The sequence below is a fragment of the Neovison vison genome, chromosome 4 (genome assembly GCF_020171115.1).
Source record: "Neovison vison isolate M4711 chromosome 4, ASM_NN_V1, whole genome shotgun sequence".
NCBI classification, from domain to species: domain Eukaryota; kingdom Metazoa; phylum Chordata; class Mammalia; order Carnivora; family Mustelidae; genus Neogale; species Neogale vison.
The window spans coordinates 189,218,146-189,241,821 of record NC_058094.1 but is presented as its reverse complement, the minus strand read 5'-3'; the positions used below and the strand labels follow the sequence as shown (position 1 = coordinate 189,241,821).

The following is a 23,676-nucleotide window of genomic DNA, read 5'->3' as shown; positions in this document are numbered from 1 at the left end:
TTGCTGCAAATTTGAAAATATAAATTAAAGAATTAAAATATCTCTCCTTGTCTTGAAACAAGTCAGTTTCAAAAGAGCACGTGTTCTGCTTTTTGAAATTCGTTTTCATCTCTTGAATTGCTGAATGTTTTGTTAATGTCCAATTACTTTGCCCTAGATCTTATATAGAACAGGATGTCTGTTTGCTTAGTGTTTGAAGTTGAAATTAATTTTGAATAAAAGCATGTGGATCTTTGTTAAATCTTTCAGGTGCAGACCCAAGAATGGGATGATAATTTAAATTTATTATAATTTGCCACTGTGGAAGTGTAATTACTCTGTTTGACGTAGGGAGTTATGGCAGGTGGGTGAACATAGCCTTGGAAAGGGAGTTTTCGGGTGCCTGGGTGGCTCAGTGGGTTAAGCCACTGCCTTCGGCTCAGGTTATGATCTCAGGGTCCTGGGATCGAGTCCCGCATTGGGCTCTCTGCTCAGCAGGGAGCCTGCTTCCTCCTCTCTCTCTCTGCTTGCCTCTCTGCCTACTTGTGATCTCTCTCTGTCAAATAAATTAAAAAAAAAAAAAAAGGAAAGGGAGTTTTCACCGTGCAGGGACCATCCTCCTCTCTCAGTCTGCCTCAGCAGCTAGAAATCATCTACACCACACTTACCACCCACCGGGCAGAGCAGCCTCACAGCCCTGCTCCAGAGCTAGCCATAGTCACAGACACCATCTCCAGTATCCCATAATGACCCTGTGCTAGCTGAGAGCACTGTGGTGGGATTCCTTACTCCTAGCCTCCAGCAGCATGAGAATCTGCTCCCAGTCAGCTGCTCAAAGACCTGCCTTTATTATTAATCTCTGCTGCTCCAAGGTGGGGTGTAGGTAAAGCTCTGGCAGAGGCCATTTCATTCTTTCCCCAGCTAGCTTTCTCCCTTATACAGTGATGACCGGGCACAGAGCTTGATGCTTCCCTCACCCTCTCCTGTTTATGGCTAAAATATCTAAGTGTGTAGTTGGCATTGTACCCGATTTCCTGAGTTTCTTTTGTTTTCTCAGTCATGTCGCTGGCACAGAGAATTAAATACATAGGCTTATCTCACCTTCTTCATTCAGGATTTGTACTGAAAGTCTCAATAAAATAAGTTTAAAATCCCTTGGCATTGAATAAAACTTTAAAACACATGAAATTTGGACACAAGCCCAGTAGGAATCAGGTCTTTTTGCTCAGAGCTCAAAACCACTCTATTAATTTAGATGAGGAAGGAAACTTCAGGAAAGTTGCAAATCTAATATTCTGGGAATGGATAGAAGTTTTACCTGCATCAAACCATGGAACAACAAATGTTTTGGCTACTTTGCTGAAGAGGTTCACAGTTTATGGGTAATTTCTAGATCTTCCATAATGACTTACAGTGCTAAAAAGGAAGTAGTGTTTGGTTCTGACAGTGCTCTTAGCTTCCTTGTGGAGCTTCTGAGGCAGTAAGGTATTCATGAAGAGCAGTGCAGGGTCAGTGGGCTCACCTTTAATCAGTTAAGTAGTTTAGAGCAGGGGTTGGCAAACTACTGGCCGCCTGTTTTGTAGAGTCCATATGGTAAGAATGGTCTTTGCATTTTTAAATGGTTGAAAAAAAAAGAATGCTTTGTGACATGCAAAAAATTAAATTTTATTGTGTATAAATAAAATTTTATTGGACCACAGTCACGTTTTTTTCAGTTCACATATTGCATATGGCTGCTTTTCTGCTACAGAGACAGAGTGGAGTGGATCTCACAGAGACCATAAAACATGTGAGGCTTTAAACATTTACTGTCTGGCCTTTTTAGAAAAAGTTTGCTGATTCCTGGCTTCGAGCTTTAAGGGGCCGTGGAAATACTAACAGCAAGGAAAACTCCTACCCAGCAATTTTATGTCCATGGGATGATTTTTTCCTCTTTCTGGGTTAAAATGAAGAAACTCAGAATTTCATTTTGAGCCTGTTGACAGAGCTGGCGAGATGTGATCTCTGCCAGCACCTTGTCTTTCCGATATACAGTGGTAGTTAGGCATGCTCACAGGGTCATTTTAGTGCCTATAGTTCAAGCCAAAGAAAGGTGACCAAGTAGGGCAACAAAGTGACAACCCAGGCATGCATATAACCCAGGCATGCATACAACCCAGACTGTAGATTGCAATTATCTATGTTATTTTTATCCATTTTATAATCTTGAACCTGAACTGTGATGAATAGTTGGAAAATAGGCTGTAACTTTTTTTTTTTCTCTGAACACTAAAAACTTTCAGGGTCTTCAGAAAACAGTATGAAAGGCTTTTGGGAAAGCAGATGTGAGAAAGACTCCTAAAACATCATCCGGTTTATTGTGAGGGAATTAGAAAATGCTTTTTCTAATATTTTCAGTTTTGCATTTTAAAATGGCAAAGTAACATCCTTGAAATGTATAAGAATCGGGGACTCAAACTTCAAATAAGTAAAATGTGAGCCACCACCTCTCTACCTAAGCTTTCAGTTTGAAGAGGGTGGGCACATGCCCGTGAACTTTAAAGATAAAATCTAACATAAGTTCAAACTAACACTTTTCATTTAAATTCAGGGCGATTGGGCTTTTACGCAACCTCTTCGGCCTTCTGTCTGTATCTCTTCTCTCGTGCTGTGAATCCAGCTTTCTCTAATACAGGGAATGATGGACCGTTTTATCATTACTCATTTGCTTTATCTTGGAGTGTGCAGATACACAACAGTCTCAGGATATGTGAGTCACATACCTGCAACAATGTGGCAACTAAAAATAGCTGAAAATCTTTTTGTGGTGGTTCTTTTCATCCTTAGTGTAGATTCTGCGAGGGTGTTTTTGGTTCGTTTAGTTTCTTTTTCTTCTTTCACTACTAGAGTGTTCTAAAGTCATTTGGGAGCATTTCCCTATGCAGTTTTTCTTATTAGCCAGTGACATACATTTAGGTTCATTTGTTATACTGTATTCTCTGGGTTTTTTTGAATTAAAAATGTAATTTTCTTACATGATTATTTAAAAAATGATTTACATGGCTTTAAGACAGATCTACAGAACATGCCTTATTTAAAGATCTCAAGATTCTCTCCCAATCCACTCCACCCTATTTCTTTCTTCTCCTATAAGTAACCATTTAAAAAAATAAAAACAAAAAATGGACTATTGATCCTTCCAGCGTGTTTTTTAATATAAGCAGGTATACATTTATATATTTTTTCCTCTTTTTCTTAAATGTTAACATGCTCTACACATTTTCTACCTTTTTTTTCCCACATGGCAATTAATATTATATTAATATAAATTATTAATATCATTAATAAATTAATTAAAATTAAATTACTAATAAATTAATTAAATTATTAATATTATGGGTTGTACATACATACTACATAAGTATAAAACATATATAAAGTATATATGTAATATACATATTAATATGTTTGAATTTAGTTCAGTTGTTTTGTTATATTTAAATAGATAAACAAGTCTTATGTAAATTATCTCTTGCTATGTGGTCTGCTTTATTAGGAACCTTTTTTTGTACTATTGTTTTTTGGTATCTAGTGAGGTTTGTACTCTTACTCTGTTTTCCTTTACACTAATGCCTTCTAAAAACTCCTAGTCCCCTGTTTCTAATTTTCTGTAGGTCCCCTCCTATGAACAGAATTGAAATTAACTAGTAACTTTTCTCTTTCCCCCACTTTCCTTTTTTTTTTTTTTTTTAAAGATTTTATTTATTTATTTGATAGACAGAGATGACAAGTAAGCAGAGAGGAAGGCAGAGAGATAGGAGGAAGCAGGCTCTCCACAGAGCAGAGAGCCCGATGCGGGGCTCAATCCCAGGACCCTGGGATCATGACCTGAGCCGAAGGCAGAGGCTTTAACCCACTGAGCCACCCAGGTGCCCCCACTTTCCCTGTTTTGAAGCATTTGAAGTCATTACCCTTTAATCTCAGTTAATAAATACAGATACTGACAACCTTATTCTACTTACCATCTTCCCTCCCCATCCTCCTCCCATTCTTGAGAATTGTACTTGATTTACCTTGTCAGAGTATAGGTTCATCACACAGGTACTCTTTCTTTCTTTATTTTAAAGGTTTTATTTGCCTATTTGAGAGAGAAAAAGAGAGCAGGGGAAGGGGGAGACACAGACTCCCCACTGAGCAGGGAGCCAGCCTGATGCAGGGCTTGATCCCAGGACCGGAAGATCATGACCTGAGTCAAAGGCAGATACTTAACAAACTGAGCCACCCCGGCGCCCCCACATGTACTTTCTTATCACCATGATTTAATCTTAGTTCTTCAAGTAAATATAGACATAATGACCACAGATGCATCTTATGTCATTGTCTCCCCATTTTGGTTTTCTGAAGCTCCTTTTCTGCTAGATGCCTCAAGAAGAGCTCGTGGGGCCAGTACTCCTTGCCTTTTGCATGAACATGAACACTTTTTATTTGCAAAAGTCAGATAATCCTTGCCTCACATTTTCTTTCCTACCATGTCTCAACTATGGTGTTATTGTCTCCTGATGTAAAGTGGGGCTGTCGCCCTCTGATGGCAATCTAATATTCTTTCCCATTTAAGTGATATAGTCTCTTCGCTGGAATGGCCAAAAGATTTCCTTGTTTTTCCTTCTTATTGTCCTTGATCAAAAGACAGAGGAGGATCCCTAGTTCCCGGAAGAGGATTACCTGGACTTGCTGTGTCCCTGTTTCCTTCACTCATAGGTGTCGTTAAGGGATGGAAAGAAGGTGCCATCAGTCCTCTGAAATGTTACTCATTGACTTGTACCTTGTGCTTCCATAGTGAGTAGTCACTCACTATAAGACTCTCCCTTTGCTGTATTCTAATAAGCTTCCCAATGGAATCATTTTTGAATTGTCAAAAGCTCTGCTGAGGGCACTTGAGTGGCTCAGTGGGTTAAGCCTCTGCCTTCGGCTCAGGTCATGATCTCAGGGTCCTGGGATCGAGTCCCGCATTGGGTTCTCTGCTCGGCAGGGAGCCTGCTTCCTCCTCTCTCTCTCTCTGCCTGCCTCTCTGCCTACTTGTGATCTCTTTAACTGTCAAAAAAAAAAAAAAAAAAAAAGCTTTGCTGAAACCTTGAGAGGCAGAGAGGTGGTAATTCATGGGTGAAGTGAAATGGGAGGATTATGTGGATTTCCCTTTTCTACAACATGGGTCCCCTCCAGACACTCACACTTGCACCATTTTGATGGACTGCTTGGTAGAGTGGAATGGATAGCATGCTCAATATTCTCTCCAGCTGTCTGGTAGTACAGTTATTTCTTTAAAACTCTCCTCTTTTTTTAAATTATTTTGTTCAATTAGCCAACATCTAGTACATCATTAGATTTTGAGGTAGTGTTCAATGATTCATTAGTTGCATATAACACCCAGTGCTCCTCACGACACATGCCCTCCTTACTGCCCATCACCCACTTACTCCATCCCCCTACCCCCTCCCTTCTGTAACCCTCATTTTGTTTCCTGGAGTCCATAGTCTCTCATGGTTTGTCTCCCTCTCTGATTTTCTCCCATTCAGTTTTCCCCTCCCTTCCCCTGTGGTCCTCTGTGCTATTCCTGTGTTCCACATATGAGTAAACAATATGATAATTGCCTTTCTCTGATTGACTGATTTCACTTAGCATAATCCCCCCCCCAGCTCCATCCATGTCAATGCAAATGGTAGATATCCTCCTGATGGCTGAGTAATATTCCATAGTATATATGAACCATATCTGCTTTATCCATTCATCTGCTGAAGGACGTCTCGTTGGACGTAACAGTTACCTCTTTTCGAGTGAGACTTTTTTGTGCTCTTAGCTCATCTTTCCTTTCCGTCTGCACTTACCTCTTCTCAGGATATCTGCTGATATTGGACTTTCTTCTAAGCATTTTGGCTAGCTTTTGAAAAAAGAGAATTCTGATATTCAGGAATCCCAAAGTCATGCATTTTGTGAAGTGGTTAGTCCAGCCTCATAGTTGTTGCCCAGATAGCCAACAACATAAATTCTCATATCACTTTTATGTCCTGTCTTTGGAGAAAAACCAGCAGAATAGATTTAGGCAAATGAGAGAAGTAACGTATATTAGGAGGAGGGGACCATATTAGCTGAAAAAATATGTAGACTGAGCTTCAACTGAGTGAATAGAGAAATAGTTATGCTCATAAAACTTGCTAATTCCTTTAGTCTTTCATAAATACAATGATACGTGAGCATTATGGAGATTCTTACAAAGTAGATTAGGCAGTGTCTGTAATGATGTAAAACTGAAATATAATTTCAGTGAAGTCTGCTAAAACCCTGCCCTTTGGATCTGCCCCTGCTCCCAGTGATCCACAGTTTTCCCCTGGGACCCACTTGCTGTAACAGGAACCACAGAGCAGGCCAGAGCTTTCTGCAATAGGGGAGGACAGAAGACTTCTGTGTCACCTCTGCTTGGAGGGACATCCTCCAGGAATGTGATGTTGCTCGGAATGAAGAGACAGAAACCAAAGAGTTAAAAACTGAATTTTATCTCTGAGATGATTGAGCAGTATTTGATACTCCAATCTTGTATAAATGAAAATGACTCTATTTTTAATTATTGGCATATAGTTTTCTCTCTTTCTTAAGTACAGATTACAACATAAGAAAAATATTTTAAATTATATTGTTCATACTTAAGTGTGCCTTAATAATTTGCGGTTAAACTTCCAAAAAAACACTGAAGCCAAGCTTTCTAGGAAATACGTATTTTGAGGCGAGAAAGACTTGGGGAGCCATCCAACAATTTATATATCATTATACCAGTGAAGCATCGAGGGCTCAGAGACTGCAAGGGATTTGCTCAGGGTACACTTAGTAGATGAGGGGTTTAGAGTCCAGGGTTCTTTACAACTAACACTGGACTTTTTCAAAATAGCTACTTTTAATTTTTTTCCTTTTTATATATTTAAGGATTCATAAATCATTAGCACCATATGAATCTTAGAGATCATCTAATCCAGCCCACCAGCTGCCTACCACACCCTCTTTTTATAGAAGAAATCAAAACCCAGATCCAAATAAGGAATCCAGTCACACAGCTTCTTAGGAAAGAAACATTTTTTAAAATCATTTCCAAAGGAGATATAGTCTAAGAGTCTATATACATAAAAGAAAAGCAGTTTTGTTTAGTAACTGGATTAAAGTCTGCTACTAAATAAAATCTATTAGTTGAATAAAGTAAAATAATCTGTTGACAACAATCTCAAGGAAGGGATGGCTTTCAACAGAATTAATTTTTTTTCAATTTACAGCCACTGCAATATTCTTTTTTTTTTTTTAAAGATTTTATTTATTTATTTGACAGAGAGAGATCACAGTAGGCAGAGAGGCAGGCAGAGAGAGGGGAAGGGAAGCAGGCCCCCCCCCCCCCGAGCAGAGAGCCCGATGCGGGACTCAATCCCAGGACCCTGAGATCATGACCTGAGCCAAAGGCAGCGGCTTAACCCACTGAGCCACCCAGGCGCCCTGCAATATTCTTTTAACTAGCAAGCTGTGTTTCTGCACTGAAAATGTTAATTCATTTATCCAGAGCTTATAAGAGGAAGCATTTATTTTACAAAGTAGTGTTAAACAAACCAGTAAGGCAGGTAATTAGAGTAGCAAGAGTTATTCACAATTGGCTTATACTTGTAAGTTGTCCTCTTTTTTTTTTTTTTTCTTGCTTGTGTCTTTCTATCTGTGTATGAAGGACATTTGTTCCCTACCTCACAATTCACTAAAGTTTATTTATTTATTTATTTATTTTTAAAGATTTTATTTATTTATTTGACAGAGAGAGATCACAAGCAAGCAGAGAGGCAGGCAGAGAGAGAGGAGGAAGCAGGCTCCCTGCTGAGCAGAGAGCCCTATGTGGGCCTCGATCTCAGGGCCTCGATCTCAGGACCTTGAGATCATGACCTGAGCCGAAGGCAGCGTCTTAACCCACTGAGCCACCCAGGCGCCCTACTAAAGTTTATTTAGAGGCTGAGTGATCTGTACTTTGCTTTCTTTGAGCTTTCTTCTAGTTGCCACAGCTGTAAGACTTAGAAACTAAACATAATAGCTTCTCCCCTATACCCCCAATTGGTCCAGTTTACTTATTTAAGTTGCTAGTGATAATAGAAAACCAGAAATATATATTACTACTGGAAAGAAAAACCAGTAGGATTAAGTGAAGTAAATAATAAAGTGAGGTCTAAAAGCTTTTTAAAAAATTAGAGTTACTTTGCTTTTCTAAGATGAATTATATTATATATTTCAGTTCTCAAAATTAATGATTTATAATGCATCTCAAATTGTATTATCTAAAGTTTTCATTTATTAAGTACTTTGTGGAAGCTACACATATTGATATATTGTCTTCCAGTAATTTATAATATTATCTGCATATATCTTTGGGGAAATATTGTGACAAGGAGTTATTTACAGAGGCCCAGGAAGACGATGTAAACTTGAACAAATTGATGAGCAAGAACAACTTTAAATATTTTGTTTCTTGTCAATTAGGATTGATTTTAATGGATTTTACATTTTCTCCCTAAACAGTTTTTTTCCCAGGCCTGTCTTTAGGAGAGGAAAGTTAGAATGCAAATTGAAATTCTATTTAATTTTCTCACTGACCTGTATAGTATAGGATGGTTTAAATGAAACATGGCAAGTTATAGTATCTGTAAGTCCTAATGTTAACTAAAATGGTTATGATTCTGTAACCAGCTTTAGGAACACCTGATCTTGCTACTCAATGATAACAGCAAGAATTTGATTTTATCTATAAACATTTATTAAAGCTTATTATACCCCAGGTATTATATCCCAGCTCTCTATGTGTGTTAATTCATTGAATCTTAATAATAACCTTAAGAGCTAGAGCATATTAATATTCTCATTTTACAGATGAAGAAACTGAGGCATGGAGAAGTAAAGCAATTTGCCCACAGGCACACAGCCCACAAGTGGCAGAGCTAGGATTCAAGCTAAGGAAGTGCCAGTGAACATACTTGTAACTTTGACACTAGGGGCAGTGGTTCTCCAAGAGTGGTCTCTGTCAGCAGCAGCAGCATCCCCTGGAAACACACAGAAAATCATGTTCTCAGGCCATACCTCAGAACCTATGGAATCAGAAACTCAAGGGTGGGGCTCAACAGTCTGTGTTTTGACAAGTCCGCGTTAATTCTGATGGACACTGTCTTAGTTTGGGCTGATCTAACAAGAATGCCACAGGCTGAGTGGCTTAAACACTAGATCTTTATTTCTCATGGTTCTGGAAGCTGGCCGATTCAGTGTTTGATAAGGGCCATCTTCTCAGTGTGTCTTCACATGGCTGAAAAGCAGAAAAGAGAAAACCAAAGGAAGATTTCCTGTCTCCTTTTACAAGGGCACTAATCCCATTTATTAGGGCTCCACCCTGAAGACCTAATTGTCTACCAAAGGCCCTGCCTCCTACTTCCATCACACTGCCAATTAAGATGTCAACATGGGAATTTTGTGGGAGACACAGACATTTAGTCCACAGCACACACTGACGTTTGAGAATTACTGCCTAGATTAAGTATTGTTCTCTCCTTATTTGAAGGGTAACAGCACAGTAGTAGAGACAATCATGCCAACACATGACTGTGATCAATCTAGTAAGTACAGTAGAAGAAGAATATATTAGGTATCATGATGGTGCAAAGGAAGAAGTGAGGAGAAAAGGAAGGTTTTGCTCTTTGAACGCTGAGAAATTTGTACTCCTGTTTCAGAGACAAGGATGGGCGATCAGTTCCAATACTGATAGAGGGTGTTGGTTTTGCTTATCTAAAGTTTGAACAAACAGGGACTTCAAACGTTTTGGCAGGATCAACATAAGCATTGTAGCTACCCTTTATCTTGCCTACCTTCTGACTATGATAGCATCTCACACATATATTATTCTTGGAATTGATGGTTACATGGTAGTCAAAAGAGATCTTTTAAAGATATGTAAGGTAATAATGTACTTTTTCTGCCTAGAAAAATAATACAGTGTTAGATATTTAGAACCACCAATAATGGTACTTTAGTAATGGTACCCTATTTTATTTATCTATTAAATCCAAAGGAAGCCTACTAAAGCTACGGTCTCTTGCTTTGGGATTTTAGAGATTTGAGCATTACAAGACACTGTCATAGCTTGTGATATCTAAGTCACTTAACCCATTAGGTGAGTCATCCCTTATTTTTCAGGATATAGTATTAGTCCTTGCAATAGGTTTTCTAGGCTAACAAATTCTTTGCACTTTTCATCCTGCTAGAAACAGGGATTAGATACAAAGTAAACAAAGCGGGCTGTTTACTCTTTGCGAAATCTTCAAAGAGATGGGCCCTGATATTGCACCACTGTTTTTAATCACTTAAAAGGCAATAATTCAATTATGTCATCCTTTATATAAGAACTGCCATTGCTTTCAGTTCACTTCCAGGCCTGACACAAGTAAATCACTTCGATAAAATCCTTTTATTCCTCCCTCTTAGAGATGAGAATAAGTAATGATACCAGTGATCTACCAAGGACAAAATGAATATAATGTATTTCTTATAGAAAAGCAAGATACTTCAGAAGGCAGTGATTCATTATGATATTTGGGAAGTGATTTATCTGGGTTTGCATGTGAAAGATGTTTAAGTGATTTTATATAATGGCACTTTTAGAGAAGCAAATACTACATTTTGGTTTTGAATTTAAATGCTTGGATTGAGCAGTTTTTGTGCATAGGATGGGAAGAGGAATATACCTCGGAAATAGATCACCCAAAATGGGCTCATTGATGGCCATTTCTTTGTAACTATACAGCGAGAAAATGTTTCCTAGGGTATTTGAAGCAAGTTCCTCTCTCATGTGAAGATAACCACATAAGTTCATTTTAAATAATTAAATATTAAATGTAAATATTAACAGTATGACACACACTGGTGTAACTAAAAGGACTAAAAGGACATCAGCTTGGTATGTTACAGTTTCATTTTAGTAAGGGTTGCCAAGCTCACTTGCCTTTTTTCTTACCTGAGTTACCCACAAAGATAGTCACTCTCTAATATTGTAGAGAATTAAGTCCTTGAGGAAGTGACATCTGCTGTTAAGGCTGTGGGGGGTCTGACATTAACCAGAGTGTGGGCATATAAAGGTTAAAATATAGAGCAGTTGGCAAATTGATTAATTAGCATCCATGTCATGGCAGATTATCCTTTCCATTAATTTTTGCATTTAATGTATTTACTATGCCTCTTAGTAAATGATGAACTATTTTCATCTCAATATGTCTAAGTCAAAGGATTCAACAAGTCTGTTCAAGAGATTTTTCAAAATAGGTTTCACTTTTAAATAGGTGATACGGATTTGCTTAAGTTTAACATTTTATCTCCATGATAGAATTTTATAGTAGAACTGCAGATAACACTGTAGTCAAGTTCTCTGCTGACTTTAGTATTCTGTCACCAAGAAAAAAATCTCCTGTTTGGATCTCATTATTCTGAATTAGGTTTATTCACATGGGTAGAATAAATTGGAGACAAATATAATCTAAGAGAATAAAATATTTTTACCTGCTTTAGATACTTTTTTTTTATTTTTTTATTTTTATTTTTTTTTTTTAAATTTGACAGAGAGAGATCACAAGTAGACAGAGAGAGAGGTAGAGGGAAGCAGGCTCCCTGCTGAGCAAAGAGCCCGATGCGGGACTCGATCCCAGGAACCTGAGATCATGACCTGAGCCGAAGGCAGCGGCTTAACCTACTGAGCCACCCAGGCGCCCCCCTGCTTTAGATACTTTTATGGGTTACTAAGTACTCCTATGTGCCAGACTCTGTTTTGGCCAGTTCAAATGCCTTATCATAGTTAATCCTCACAGTTACAGTTCTTATCCAGTAGTCCCTGTTTTATTTTTATTCTTCCATAGCACTATTATCATCACCTAATGTGCTTCATATTTTTCTTAATGTCTCCCTCTCTCTTTTCCTTCTAGACTACTGTCCTGTTAGGGATTTTTATGTTTTGTTTATTGCTATATCCAAATTCTTAAAATAGTCCCTTGTTCATTATAAGTATTTAGTAAATATTTTTGGATGAATTAATGGCCATGTGAGGCTGGTATTATGTTCCTCAATTTAGAGATGAAGAGAGATTAAGGAAGTAACAGAACTAGCATGTGAAAATGATTCTGGGTGATCTACCTACTCATCTAAACATTTACCCATTTGATAAATGACTTTAAAGCCCATGATATTTCCAGTATACCACTCTACCTTCAATGCTATACTATATAAAATATATACTTCAATACTATATAAAAATCAGCATGATAATGATAAGTTTTATCAATTCATTATAAGAAATTTACCAAGTATTGGTGTTTAGTTCAGCAGTTTGGTTTTTGTTGTTGTTGTTGTTAATGGGTAGGGTATTACTTTAATGACATTTTTATGATTTCAAATTAATTTTGAATAAACAATACATATGTTCAAAGTTCAGAGGGTACAGGGGAGTATCTGGTGAAAAACATCCATCACATACCTTTCCTCTGTTCTTAAATTTGCATTCCCATTGGAGTCACTTGTTGGGGAACTTTAACAATTACCGAAGCCTGTGTCTCACCCCCAGAGATTGTGGTTTACTTATTCTGTTGGTGTGGCCTGGGTTTTCAAATTTTTAGAAGATCTCCAGGAGGGACGTTGCTTCAGGTAAAGGTAAAGTAGCAAGGACCAAGTATACTCTATTGCCTTAAATAATGAAGAATATACAAAACAGGGGTGCCTGGGTGGCTCAGTGGGTTAAAGCCTCTGCCTTCAGCTCAGGTCATGATCCCAGGGTCTTGGGATCGAGCCCCGCATCGGGCTCTCTGCTCAGCGGGGAGCCTGCTTCCCCCTCTCTCTCTGCCTGCCTCTCTGCCTACTTGTGATCTCTGCCTGTCAAATAAATAAATAAAATCTTTAAAAAAAAAAAAGAATATACAAAACAATTTTTTTTATTATATTGGACATTAGGCAAAAAAAAGACAGTAATCCCCAAGGGTTGGGAATCAAATGAGGTGAACCCTATAATGGCACTAGCATTTGATTCTCATTTGGGAATCAAATGAGGTAAGCCCTATGATGGCACTAGCATATGGTTTGAGAGTATATCTAGGCTGTTGCACAAGGACAGAGAATACAGGCTGAGCTTGGCAAATTTCCTGAGTTTAACAGTTAGAGCTAAGAGTCCGCTGAGACCAAAACAGAATCCACAGGACAGACTTTAGGATAAGAGAACTCCAGAGATCTTTAGGGGATCCCTCTTGACTGTTCAGCAGAGATCTGATTAGCACATGCATCCAAGGAAACTACCACAGGCTGGGGGAGGGGGAGGACACCCCTGAAAAGATTAGAGGAACAGAGTCTAGTATTTCTACAGGAGTGGGAATAGTGCCTGTTCTGACATCTAACAGATGGACTGGAAAACCTTCTGATTTGCAGGGCATTTGATAGAATTCTCAGAAGGTTTTTGCTTCAATGGTGAGGAAAAACTAAAACAGTGTTCCAGTCTTCCCTCAGATATCTTGAAAGTAAGACCCAAAATGATCAGATTATTTCCAAGTAACTTAATTATATCCCAGAACAAAGCTCAAGAATATTTATAGGAATACAAAAACATCCAGCACCCAAGAAGATAAAATTCACAGTTTTGCATCTAATAAAAAATTAACAGAAGTATAAAGAGGTAGGAAATATGACCAATATTGTGATAAACTTATCAACTAAAAATGAAATTGGCACAAATATTACAATTATAGGACAAGGACATTAAAATAATTATATCCATGTTGAAAAAATTAGAGAGATGGAAGACGTCCAAAATACTCAAATCAGAATTCTACTGAAGACACACAATAGAAACTATCCAAAGTGAAACACAGAGAACAAAGAGAAATTTTTAAAGGTGAGCATATTGGTAAATTATGAGAAAACTTTAAGCAGTCTAATACATGTGTAATTAGAAATCCTTAAAGATAGATGGGAAGTTGGGGGTTGGTGGGAGAAGAATTATATTTAAGTAGTAATATCCAAATTTTTTTTTCTAATAATGACAACTTGAAACACATAGTCCAAAGAGGCTCAAGAAGCTTGAAGAAATAACACCGGGGCCATCATACTAACATTGCTCAAATATATGATGAAGTGAAAGTACTGAAAGCAACCAGGGAAGTAAAGATATCACATAAAAGGAACAAAAATAAGGATAGCAGCAGATTTCTTTACAAAAACAAAGTAAATAGAAAAAAAAAAGTGGGCAAGGAGATGAGTTCCATTTTTGAAGTACAGAAAGAAAACATGTTTGTCAACCTAGAGTCCTATACTCAGCAAAAATATCTTCAAAAAAATGAAAGTAAAATGAAGACATTTTTTCAGATATATGAAAGCTAAAAGAATTCACCATCAGCAAAATATACTACAAATATGTTAAAGGGAGTCCTTCAGGTAGAAAGAAGATTAGATGTCAATCTGGATCTACACAAAGGAATGAAGAGCAATGGGAATGGTAACTACAAGGATAAGTAGATCAGATTTCATATTATTTACATCTTTCAAAAATAATTATTTAATCAAAACAGCAACAATGTAATGCTGGATTCATGTAAAAGTAAAATGTTTGACAATAGCACAAAGGATGGAAGGGAGAAATGGAAACATGTTATTATAAGTCTTGAGTATACTTGAAGTGGTATCATATCATTTGCCTAGTAAATTGTAGTAAGTTAAAAATACTTACTATCATACTAAATCAACTATTAAAATAACAAAAGTTAATGGCTAATAAATGAACAAAGGAGATGAAATGAAAGAATAAAGCAACCTAAAAGAAGACAAAAAAAGAAAAGGGTAAATAGCAGATGAGAAGGTAAGAAGCAAATAGAATGATGACAGATTTCAACCTAGCCATATTAATAATCACATTAAATATATATGCACTAAATACCCCAATTAAAGGGGAGAGATTATCCGTTTGGATTAAAAAGCACAATACCAATATATGCTGCCTTTTAAGAAATGCACTTTTTATATAAAGGCAACAAGTTCAAAGAAAGCAATAGAAAAAATATTCCATGTTTACACTAGTCAAAAGAAAGACTGGAATAACTCTATTGATATCATAGATTTCAGAGCAAAGCACTTACCATGGATATGGTAGATCATTTCATACTGAAGCAGGCATACTGCATTACACTGCACATTGCTTTGTTGTGATTTGTAGAGGCTGCATTTTTTACAAATTGAAGATTCAAGACTTCTGTGGAGGAGATAACTGCAGATGGGGCAGAAATTGCAAGAGAACTGTTAGAATTGGAGCCTGAAGATGTGATTGAATTGCCATGAGCTCATGATAAAACTTTAATGGGTGAGGAGGTGCTTCTTAGGGATGATCAAAGAAAGTGGTTTCTTGAGATGGAATCTACTCCTGGTGAAGAGGCTGTGAAGATTGGTGAAATGACAACAAAGGATTTAGAGTATTACATAAACTTGGTTGATAAAGCAGCAGTAAAGGTTTGAGAGTACTGATTCCAATTTTGAAATAAGTTCTTCTGTGGGCAAAATGCTATCAAATAGTATCACATGCCCCAGAGGAATCATTTGTGAAAGGAGGAGTAAATTTATATGGCAAACTTCATTGTCTTATTTGAAGAAATTGTCCAGTCATCCCAGCCTTCAGCACTGCTACCCTGATCAGCAATGAGGCAAGAACCTCTACCAGCAAAAAGATTACTACTTCCTGAAGGCTCAGATGGGGTTAGCATTTTTTAACAAAGAAGTATTTTTAAATTAAGGTATATACATTGTTTTCATTAGACATAATGCTATAGTGCACTTAATAGACTCCAGTGTAGTGTAAACATAACTTTTATATTTACCAGGAAGCCAAAAAATTCATTTGACTTGCTCTATTGCTATATTTATGTTATTGCTGTGGCCTGGAACTGAATCCACAGTCTCTCTGAGGTATGCCTGTAAAGGGTTCAATTCATCAGGAGACCATACAGTCCTACATATTTATGCACCTAACAGACCTTCAGAGTACATGAAGCAAAACTGACAGAACTGTAAGGAGAAATAGAAAAATAAACAATTATAGTTGGAGACCTCACTATTCCTCTCTCAAAAATGTATAGAACAAGTAGAACATGAGTAAGAATATAGAAGATTTAAGCAACTCTGTTAACCAAATTCACCCAACTGACACTTACAAAATTCTCTGTCCTACATCAGCAGAATATACTTTCTTTTCAAGGGTACACAGAACATTTACTAAGATAGACAATACCCTGTGCCAAAAAACAGGTCCCAGTAAATTTAAAGGCATTCGAGTCATACAAAGTATGTTCTCTGGCCACAATGGAATTATATTAGAAAGCAGTAGTAACAGGAAGATAACTGGAAAATTCCCAAACATTTGGAAACTAAATAACATATGTCTAAATAACCCAAGGGTCATGGGAGATATCAACAAGGAAATTAGAAAATATCTTGAATGAAAATGAAAATATAGCCCATAAAAACTTGGAGGATGCTGCTAAAACAAAGAGGAAATTTATAGGCTGCTTTCCCACTTTATTTTTATTTTTTTAAAGATTTATTTATTTGAGAGAGAACTAGAGCAAGCAGGGGGAGGGGCAGAGGGAGAAAGAATCTTAAGCAGACTCTGCACTGAGTGTGGAGCCCAATGCAAACTTGATCTCACAACACCAAGATCATAACCTTATCTGAAACCAAGAGTCAGACGCTTATCTGACTGAGTTACCCCTACATTCCCGCTGTAGAAGTGAACAGAAATCTCAAATCTATCACTGCAGCTTCATGTCAAGAAACTAGAAAAGAAGAACAAACAAACAAGAACCCAAAATAAGTGGAAGAAAGGAAATAATAAACATCAGTATGGAAATAAGTGGAATAGAAAATAGGAAAACAATAGAGAAAATCAGTGGGACCAAAACCAAAGTAGATATATTAAGATTGGCAGTCCTCTACCCAAACTGATTAGGAAACAAGGGGAGAAGATACAAGCTACCACAGCCAGGAAAAAGAGGAATAACTTCACTACAGATTCTGCAGATACTGAATGGAAGGATAATAAAGCAATATTATGAATACTTAGCTTATAATTTCAACAATTTAGATGAAATGGACAAATTCCTTGAAGACACAAACTACTAAAATTCATTCAAGAAGAAACAGACTGATAGCTTTTTTTTTTTTTTAACATGTATTATTAGCCCCAGGGGTACAGGTCTGTGAATCATGAGGTTTACACACTTCACAGCACTCACCATAGCACATTACCCTCCCCAATGTCCATAACCCCACTACCCTCTCTATACCCCCCTTCCCCCAGCAATCCTCAGTTTGTTTTGTGAGATTAAGAGTCTCTTCTTATGGTTTCAGACTGATAGTTTTGAAATTTGTAATTAAAAACCTTTTTGGTAACTAAAAACCTTTTTAGAAAATAGGATGTGAAAGCATATGTCCACTTAAAAAAAGTTTATGTGAGTATGGGTAACATCTTCCTGTGTAAGAGAAATTAGAAACAAGGCAAATGTTGCTCAACAGGTGAATAGGTAAACTATAGTACATACTATAGTTTGGACCACAGCGCTGCTAATAGTTGAATAAGATTCAACTATTGATAATATGCTCCAACATGATGGATCTCAAAATAGTTATGCTGAGTGGAAATAAGCCAGATTAATAAGGAAAACATGAAAAAAAGAAAACATAAGATAAGATTTCATTTTCATACAGTTTTAGAAAATGCAAACTTATCTGTAGGAACAGACATCTTATTAGTGGTTTCCTCAGTCAGACTTGTTGGGGTGGGGACCAGGAAGCATGAAGAAGCTTTTGTCAGTGTTAGGTGTGTTTGTTATCTTACTTATGGTGGTGGTGTCACTGGTCACATACGCCCAAAACTGGTCAAATTGGACACTTTAAATATATACCATTTGTTGTTTATTAATTACACCTCAATTTAGTTTTTCTTTGTTAAGAGCCCCAGGGGACTCAAGTGGAACTGGGACAAATTTGAGATTCAAGACAAGGTTGGGAAGCATTGCTCCAGTCCCTCAAATCCCTGGTTCCGCCATATGGAGATGACCTATTCTAGGCAGTTTCTTGTTCTGAAACTGGAACATTCCAGAAATAGTATGCATATACAAACATATATATTCCTTGTTTTAAATTCACAAATGGTAACATATTTTATACCTATATATCTTCTGTGTTTTTTTCACTTACTATATATTAGGGTTCTTTCCATATCAATAAATATGGAATGATTTTACTTGTTAAGCTAGCTGTATGCTAATTTATTGGATATGGATCCCAATCATTTTGACTGCATATTGGTACCGTATGCTGATTTTAAAACTCCCTGGGAATGGAGATGTAATTTGAATAGTGCTACAATTAACTTTTCTTTTAAGCTTGCCCTTATGTTCTCACTTGCAAGCTATATAATATGACAAAATGCTTTCATTTCTGAGTATACAAGTTTTCTAGAAGGCCAGATTCACTGTTAGTATTTTTTCACCAGTAAAGTTTATATATCTATGTGAAATGTTGACAGATGTTACATTTTGAAAAGTTATTGTGACATTTTACTTGCTTTCCTTGTCCCCTCAATGTGAAATTCGACACATAATTTTTTCAATTGTTTAATTCTTTTTTCCGTCCTTTGGTATGTTGATCTTTAGGCCACAGCTATTTTAGAGATGTATACTATGTAAGCCTGTAACCTGCTATCAACTTGCATTTTTGGCAAATAATTCTTTGGCTAAACTCTTGCTGGCTCCCCCCCCCCAAAAAAAAGAAACAACAGCTGGTCAAATGAGCCAATACCAATATAATTCTCATTTTTAAAGTTAACTGCATTCTTTGTTAGACCATGTTTCAATAGGAAGACCACTTTCAAAGTCAATGGACCAATTTATTTGGGGGGTTTCAATTTCCTAATGGCCATTTTATGTGTCCTCTAGAGATTTTCTGTTATTTTCAGTCTTTTTTTTTTTTCCTTAAAGATTTTATTTATTTATTTATTTATTTGACATATCACAAGTAGGCAGAGAGGCAGGCAGAGAGAGAGAGAGGAGGAAGCAGGTTTCATGCTGAGCAGAGAGCCCGATGTGGGGCTTGATCCCAGGACCCTGAGATCATGACCTGAGCCGAAGGCAGAGGCTTTAACCCACTGAGCCACCCAGGCACCCCTGTTATTTTCAGTCTTAAAGCAACAGGAATCTCAAAGTGTACATTATCACAACTACCCATATTGTCACGTACTTTGTGTGCTTACTGGGTTTATTAGTGAACGTTGTCTTTTTATGACTAATGACATTCTGAACTTCCGGCCAGCATTTCATCAGATGCTGAGTAAGTGCAGTTCGTATCAGTCAAGTCTTTGTTTTATATTCATTAGCCAATGAAGTTAGTAGAAGAGTCATTACAGCTCCTCAGGATTTTAATTCCCTCATTTTTCAAATCATTAAACTCTACATTCAGATGTTCCTAAATTCTACATTCCAGCTCTTTGTTTACCTCTTTGGTCCTCCATGTTGTAGGATTTCCAGGGATTGTCCCTATCCTCTCCAGTTACGTTTGCTTATATTTGCATGTCTGAGGTCATGTTTCTGAGGAGTCTATAGTGGCATAAATGTACATGTTTTGAATGTCCCCTTTCCCCGAAGTGGGCATCTTTTGGCTGAGAAGATGGTTTTACTGACTAGTAAATTATCTTTCAGACCCATCTCCATCTCCAAGGACTTTGTAGTTTATTCAGGATGTCTTTCTCTAACTTAGGGAAAGCGTGGAGAGCCTGATCCAGAAGCATTCCTATGCCCGCTCACCCATCCGTACCTATGGAGGAGAAGAGGATGTGCTGGGGGATGAGGTTCAGACAACACAGAATCGAGGTAAGACAGCTACCAGGCAGTGTAACTGCTGGGAGCAAGAGCACCCAGGATGAGAAAGAGAAGTAGGTGATGAAACTTGTAGTTCTTAGGGAGCATTCTTCCCCAAAAGTATTTCAGGAGTCTCTTGGGGAAGGACTGCTCCTGAGGTTGATTTTCATACAACTCATTATTTTGCTTCAGAGTCTTCAGTAATTTTCTACCTGATGGTTTCCTGTGATTTTCTAGTGAAAGGACATCAAGCCTCTGAGTCAGGGCTCAGGAGTTACTTGTCTGTGATCTACCACCAAAGAGCTGTTGGACTCTGGGAGCAGTCCTTTAGTCTTTCTGAACCCCAATTTTATAATCTGAAATCAGGGACTTTATCTGTTTCTCTTACAAGATATTCCAGAACTATCTTAATAGGATCGATGACTACAATGAAAAACACTTTTAGTTATTTTATTTTGCTTTAGTTTTTAAAAGTTCTTATTAATTTGAGAGCTCACACGTGCTTGAGCAGGGGTGGGGAGGGACAGAGGGAGAGGGAGAAGCAAACTCCCAACTAAGCAGGGAGCCTAGTGTGGGGCTCAATCCAGGACCCTGGGATCATGACCTGAGCCAAAGACAGATGCTTAACCCACTGAGCCACCCAGGTACCCCAAAAAACACTTTTTAGAAGAAGATTTTCCTAGTGAAGGGCATTATGCACAGGCAGTGGCCCCAGTGGTGACAGTGGGGGAATACTGAGAAGTTCCTCTGTCCCGAAGGCTCACAGAGGAGCACTTTGCAGCTGGGAGTCCAGAAAGTGCCTAACCCTGAACACAGGGATGTTCATGTGGGAACAGAGCCCTCTGTCATATTTTTTATGTCCTTTATATGGAATAGTGTAATCTGTCAAAATACAGGACATCTCTTAAAATTAAATCCAAATGGACTACTAGTAATTAATTATACAGTTAGAAAATTCAGTGTCAACTTTTGTTTAAACTTGTGGATGCTGTGATATAAGAAAATCTTACTCTTGCAACTTGTCAAGTATATTTTTCAAAGATTTTATATATTTATTTGACAGAGAGAGAGAGAGAGATCACAATTAGGCAGAGAGGCAGGCAGAGGGAGAGGGGGAAGCAGGCTCCCTGCTTGAGCAGAGAGCCTGATGTGGGGCTCGATCCCAGGACCCTGAGATCATGACCTGAGCCAAAGGCAGTGGCTTAACTAACTGAGCCACCTAGGTGCCCCTCAACTTGTCAAATATTTAATAAAGAATTATGGAAGCTATAAAAAGAAAATCATTTTTGGGAGTTTTCACAATGCTTTTAGAAACCAGGGAGTTTGTTGAGGCTCGTATGTACAGCTTGCCTTCCAGGCATGTTGTCGAGGTCAGGACAGATAGCGTCATCTGGGCTCCTTTAAAGGGAATTCAGTTATCACTTCCAGGCAAGGTTCTAGTGTTTTGGCCATTCTCTGGGAGTATGTAGACCATCTAATGAATTAAGTCTTTTTCTATTTAGTAAATTTTCTCTCCATATATGGTAAAAATGATATCTTACCTGGAAAGGCAGCTGTGACTCATGGTTGACAAGCTTGTCTTTTTAAATTGCAGATCTATTATATATTTTAAAAAAATAAATCAGTCCTTACAGATAATGTAATTCCTGATTTGTGCCCTAAAATAGAGTTCCTAGTCTAATGAGTTCTTTTCCTTCCAGGGTCAGCCTTTACAACATCCGAGAACTTGTCTCTCAGCTCCTGGGTGTCCTCTTCATCCAGTTTCCCCGGGTTTCAGCACCCCCAGCCCCTCACTGCACTGGGCACCAGCACAGCATCCATAGCAACCCCCATTCCTCACCCTATCCAGGGCTCGTTGCCACCCTATGGCCGACTTGGGATGCCTCTGACACCATCAGCTATTGCCAGCTCCATGCAGGGGAGTGGCCCGACATTCCCTTCATTCCACATGCCCCGGTACCATCACTACTTTCAGCAGGGGCCCTACGCTGCTATCCAAGGACTGCGCCATTCCTCTGCTGTGATGACACCATTTGTATGACTCTTCTAAACCTAGGAGAATCCAGATCTAGAATGTGCAAATGGGTATGGAAATACGGGGCAGGGTTGGGTGGGTGGGATGTCGGGTGTTAGAGCAGGAGCTCTCCAGGAGACATGGGACCTATTAAAGAGGAGAGCTGGACTCACAATTAAACCTACTGCTGAGGGAGTGCACCACAGACCAGGAGTCATGTGTAGTTTGGGGACAGCTCTTCGGTTTGAGAGAGAATCAACGTAGACTTAGCCAGCCTAAGTCCAGCGGCCAATAGTATACTAACTTATCCAGGAAATTTAATAACACAAGGCAGATGAATCTTAAGGTGCATTATACCTAGCAGTTAAAAATGCTGTGTCAATGCAGTAATGTATAAAATCAATGTGTAGATATGGTTTTCTTTCTGCTTTCCACAGGTTAAAAGAATCTTCAAAGAGGCAATATATATAACATACTGACTGTAATGCATAGTGACTAACTTAAGTCCATTTCTCCCTGTAGAAAATGGGAGCCAATAGAGAAACATTTGTAGTGTTGTAGCTTAAGCAGGTTTAGTTTCCCTTTGTATTAGTTTGCTGGAGAAGGGGCTGAGACCATGCCGAAGCATCCTATTTTGTGGATGAATAGGTAGTAATGACTTTACAAAGCTCTTTTTGTAATACTGAAGGGCCAGTACCTGACAAGCTCTTTTTCCCAGTCTTGTCTTCTTTCTTCCTAATTCTCTTTCTTGCAATTACTTGTCGTTTGTGTAGGAAAAACCTATACACAATTTTGAAGCAAGAGGCTCTATGTGTTACATCGTAAATCTGAGGTTTTATTTTTCTGGGCTGCATTCTAAGTGCACTACTGACTTACTCACTGAGGAACATTTCTAAAGCCTCTAGGAGATGCCACTTGAGACTTGCTCTCAGTCTGCAATAACAAGACGGCTGCCCTGTTCTGAAGGGAATTTCTCTGCCATAGGTACCAATGGTCTCTTCATTTTTAGTTTAGCTTTGGGAGACCTTTTGGGTGGTAAAATGTCCTGGGCCAAATTCTCATTTTTGGTAAATCTGCTTTGTTATTAGATTAGCTGTTACCACTGATTGACAAGGATTTGTGAATGACCATTCTGAATGCCCGTATAGCCACCATTTAACCTATGCTTACGAGGACTTATGTGTACCTATATCTGGTTTGTCCTTCTTTCTTACTGTTCATTCAGTGACTCCTTTACCATTTTTCTAGTCCATTATATGGAATCATAGGTCAACTCAGTGACCCCCTGACTAAAACTGGCAGTGCTTGTAAATCAATGTAAAGCATTTACCCTCTATTTTGCATTCTTAATGTCTTCTTAAGCCTTCCTTTAGTGTTTAGTAATTGAGGATATTTTAGCGATATATAATCTCTGTATTGGGTGGCAACATGTATCTAAGCATTTACAGTCAGGGAAGTGTATTTGGAATTTTTTAACAGTCCATTTCCTTAACAACAGAAATTTAGTGAAGTTTATAGTCCTTCAACTTTAGATATAATACATTCTAGCTATGAGATACAACCTGTCTTCTTTATAGTATTCCCCCAAACTCTATCTTAACCGAATTTAAATTTTGTATCTACTTTGTTCTGACTGTAAAAGTACTGAACCTGTTAAAAGAAATGGAAAATATCACTGCTGAGAGTAGAGGCAGGAGGAAACGCAATATACTTATCACATCAGACAGCATG

At 38.0% G+C, this 23,676-nt stretch overlaps 1 protein-coding gene across 1 annotated transcript in view; it reads left to right on the top strand.

Annotated features, from left to right (window-relative positions):
* TBX20 (T-box transcription factor 20) overlaps positions 1 to 22,025 on the top strand; it is a 55,141-nt gene extending 33,116 nt beyond the window's left edge. Inside the window, exons 7-8 of the mRNA XM_044246356.1 lie at positions 19,831 to 19,943; positions 21,632 to 22,025. Of these exons, the coding sequence (XP_044102291.1) occupies positions 19,831 to 19,943; positions 21,632 to 21,972 (454 nt within the window). The 3' untranslated portion in view covers positions 21,973 to 22,025. The remainder of the gene's footprint in view (positions 1 to 19,830; positions 19,944 to 21,631) is intronic.
* The last annotated feature ends 1,651 nt before the right edge of the window (positions 22,026 to 23,676 follow it).